Raw genomic sequence first — 3903 nt, forward strand, 5'->3', positions numbered from 1 at the left:
GCTTTTACATTTTTTACAATTGATTTAACCTTTATTTAACTAGGCCAGTGAGTTAAGAACAAATTCTTATTTACAAAGACGGCCTACCCAAGCCAAACCCTAACCCAGACGACGCTGGGTCAATTGTGCGCCGCCCTATGTGACTCCCAATCACAGCCAGTTGTGTTACAGCCTGGAATCGAACCAGGGTCTGTAGTGACTCCTCTGGCATTGAGATGCAGTGCCTTTGACCGTTGCGCCACATGTATTAATGTCTACATCATTTTCTGACACGTTTATTATATTACAGAGATATGAATGCATTTTTTTATTATTATTATTATTATAATGTGAGCTAGACATTCAAATACAAATGTAAAATATATAAAAACATTTTCCCTAAAGTATCATTTTTAGAGGCTCTTTCTGCTGAGTGCCAATATGGCCGACCGTGGCTTCAAAGCCTCTCAATGGTCAATACATAGCATTAGCAAAACAGGGTTTATATAAATGATTGGCTGCAATGTCGAACAAGCCCTCAGACTGTGGACTGAGCTGAACCGAATCAGTTCGTCTGCGTGTCCGTACCTCTCCGGGTTTGGGTGTAAACCTCTGTGCGTCCCTGAAAAACGCCCCTGTCGCTTACGGAACCAATTACATTCCATTACCCCTGTACGTCGCGTTCATGTGAACAACTAAATAAAACAAATTGTCAAATTACTGCAACGACGAAATGGACCTCTAGCTCAATCTGCACGTTTTCAAAAATATCGAGGTTGGTAGCTTTAGATAATTTATTTATCTAAGTCTCCATTTCTGTAGTAGGAGAAAAACACTCCGGCTGCTTTCTGCCTGTTACCACCATTGGTTACCACCGACTCACCGCAAACCACCTCGAGTAAATGGCTGATCAGGAGCACATTGAGATAGACACGCTCCTAGACATGCCTGCACCGGGGCGATCTAGAACGGGGAGAGCAGCGGCTCTGGCTCGGCTACTGCACCAGGACTGCACTCATCTTCTGGAGCTATATGTGAGTAGTTACTGAGCGAATTTGTAGATATATATATATATTTTTTTTAGGGCAACTTGCTGGGTATAAACAACACCACATAGCATACCTATCACGTCATTCACGTCCCGTTAGACCTCAGGCCTATTTCGCTGCACCTGTAAGGCACCGTTTAAGATACTTGTAACTTTCTTATTTTCATTTCCCTAGATTAGTCTCATTAGATAAAAATATAAATTTAAGGTTCAGGATAGCTCTGTAGCCAGATGGTAAATTCCAACATTGGTCGTTAGAAATAATAAACTGTCTACTGTACTGTAACTGTGCACTTCCCTTGCAGAATATGTAATGCTGCTGCAGTTCCTAATTGAATCATCCTTTAAAAACCATCCCTCCTCCCTCTCTTCCATGTTCCCAATCCACCAAACTGTGACCCAGGGGAACCCACCTTAATCGATTGAGTCACTCAAATTTGGCTGCTGGCTCCCAATAGACAAAAAAATACATCTACAAAAATAAGCAATATATGTAAATTAATTGTATGGACTGAATTAATTGTATAGATATTATAAATATACAATTGTTTTGATTGTTTAAAAATGATATTTTATTGGGTATGAATAAAGCTGATGCTTTTCACAGAATAGCCAACACTTTTTTTTTCCCCCCCCACAGAAAACAAAGTAGATTTCTCAAAAATCAGTAGCAGGTGGTTTACTGTTGGGGCACACCTTTATTTGTAGCAGCATATGTTACTCATTTTCATGCTTATATTATCTTGCTTTCATTTTCTCCACCCCCCCTGGCCCTCCCCACCCACCCTTTCTCCTCCTCCTATATCCTCTCAGAGGGAGAGGGAGAGCCTCTTGTCAGACCACACCCCAGCGGGGGACCGCATCGTGTCCCTCTCTCTGTCCTCGCCTGACCTCAGCTCTGACGAGCAGGTTCAGCTGCTACACTCAGCCCTGCGCAAATGCTTGGGACTACTGGAGTGTCTCATCCTACGAGAGGAGGAGGAGATGGGTGAGCTAGAGGGCGAGTACGAGACATTGAGAAAGAGCGTCCGGGATCGACTGGGACATCTGCTTCACAGCACCAAGGTCCTACTGGAGACCGAGGAGGACGTCACCCCAGACCATCAGTGCAATGAGGTTAAAAATTAACATTTTTAATGACCATTATCATGGGTTATCTTCCATTTAGTGAGGCCAAAATAAAAAAACAATGTCCTAATCAGTCTAAAGCACAAACTGATATGTTGGAATGACAGTTAGCCTAGTGGTTAGAGCGTTGGGCCAGTAACTGAAAGGCTCATAGATCAAATCCCTGAGCTGACAAGGTAAAAATCTGTCATTCTGCCCCTGAACAAGGCAGTTAACCCACTGTTCCTAGGCCATCATTGTAAATAAGGATTTGTTCTTAACTGACTTGCCAAGTTAAACAGGTTTTCAAAAGTTAACTTCTTCTTGTTGTGTTGAGGGCTTGTGAGAAAACTTTGATGTTTTTGTAACTACCAACTTTTCTTTCTCTTTTAGGAGGTTGATGGAGTTGTGGGTACTTTTGGGGCGAAAATGTGGACCTATCGGGTCCTGCTAGAGCTGATCCATTGGGCCGACTCTGCCTCGCAGACCCTTCACGTCCTCCACTCCGAGAGGGAAGGGAGAGAAGAAATCTAGTTCTGTCTAAGATCAGATAGCTTTCAAAAGCAGACATGTTAGTAATTGAAAATCCTACGGTATTATGACAGACTCTCCAATGCTGGGAAGCTTTACTAAAATCACAACTAAGCTCCTTTTATGAAATGCTAAAAATGACTTTCATCAGATGATTGTATTCACTATGTTGAGGTCCACCAGCAAGACTTGTTGCAGTAGCATTTTCTTTGTCAGAAAGGATGGTCATGCCATGCATGGCGTGTTAAGTTCCAAGGATAGTTTTTGTTGTTATTGTTGTGTAGTCTATTTATTGAAGCGGAACAACTTACTGATGAGAAATTTAAATTATTCTTCCTACTTTTGTTTGAGGTAGAATTTGAAGGGGCTTAGTTGAAGCATTCTAACACAGTTTGAATCATGTCGTAACTAACACTTCTGACTAACGCTAACTATTAGAATGTAACCGAAAATTACTGATAAACTGTTACTGTGAAAATGCAGCTTACTGATCAATGAAGATAGCTGGTGGTTCACTTGCACCACATGATGCCAACATAACTCCAGATTCCATTTCTTTACCATAGGAGAAAAGTAATTCCAACAAACATAAGGATATGATCATGTAACTGACATACCGATGTTGTGCTCATCTTTTTTTGGTCAGGCAAGTTTAGAAAATAAACTGTGATGGATCACGTCGCTGCATGTTATTGTACTGTCAATGTGGCTATTCACTTACAGTAGGCTAATTGTATATTCTACATACTTGAAAATGCTGCTAAATTGTTTTAACTTGTTGACGTTGACCTTTTTAGCTAATACTGCTCAGTAGCAAACTGAATGTGTGTAGCCAAAACTGTCACACCCTCTTTACCCTCCTTCACAGTCCGACACAGCTTCCAAACACTGACTGAATATTATGATAATGGATATAACCTCGATTTAATTTTTTTTGTTATTGTGAGCTTTTCTACTTTGTCGAACATTATCTGTAAATTATTTGGATTTGCACTGAATATTAAACTGAAGTGTATCTAGAGTGTTTTGTTGTAGTTTTTCATTAATAGTATTCAGTGCATTTATAAATGTAATAAAAACATGTTATAGACTACTTTATTCTAATTCCAACGCAATAATAATGAAAAGGAAGGGTTGTAAGAGACAGATCTATTGCTTTCTTGCCTCCTTGTCCTGCTATTTCCACCCCCCATTTTACCATATAAATCTCTGCATACTCGCACATGCGCGTTGCGCAT

General features: G+C 40.6%; 1 protein-coding gene across 1 annotated transcript; it reads left to right on the forward strand.

Annotated features, from left to right (window-relative positions):
* The first annotated feature begins 516 nt into the window (after positions 1 to 516).
* Positions 517 to 3686, forward strand: LOC106608492 (uncharacterized). The gene is made up of 3 exons (XM_014206429.2): positions 517 to 1013; positions 1841 to 2143; positions 2528 to 3686. Exons 1-3 carry the CDS (start codon positions 882 to 884, stop codon positions 2666 to 2668), a joined length of 576 nt encoding a protein of 191 aa, XP_014061904.1. The 5' UTR covers positions 517 to 881; the 3' UTR covers positions 2669 to 3686.
* The last annotated feature ends 217 nt before the right edge of the window (positions 3687 to 3903 follow it).

Source organism: Salmo salar, chromosome ssa07 (genome assembly GCF_905237065.1).
Source record: "Salmo salar chromosome ssa07, Ssal_v3.1, whole genome shotgun sequence".
Lineage (NCBI taxonomy): Eukaryota > Metazoa > Chordata > Actinopteri > Salmoniformes > Salmonidae > Salmo > Salmo salar.

Coding starts and splice junctions, on each gene's coding strand:
- LOC106608492 (XM_014206429.2), top strand. CDS start 882: ATGGCTGATCAGGAGCACATTGAGATAGACACGCTCCTAGACATGCCT. Junction 1,014..1,840: donor CTCATCTTCTGGAGCTATAT/GTGAGTAGTTAC, acceptor ATATCCTCTCAG/AGGGAGAGGGAGAGCCTCTT. Junction 2,144..2,527: donor CAGACCATCAGTGCAATGAG/GTTAAAAATTAA, acceptor TTTCTCTTTTAG/GAGGTTGATGGAGTTGTGGG.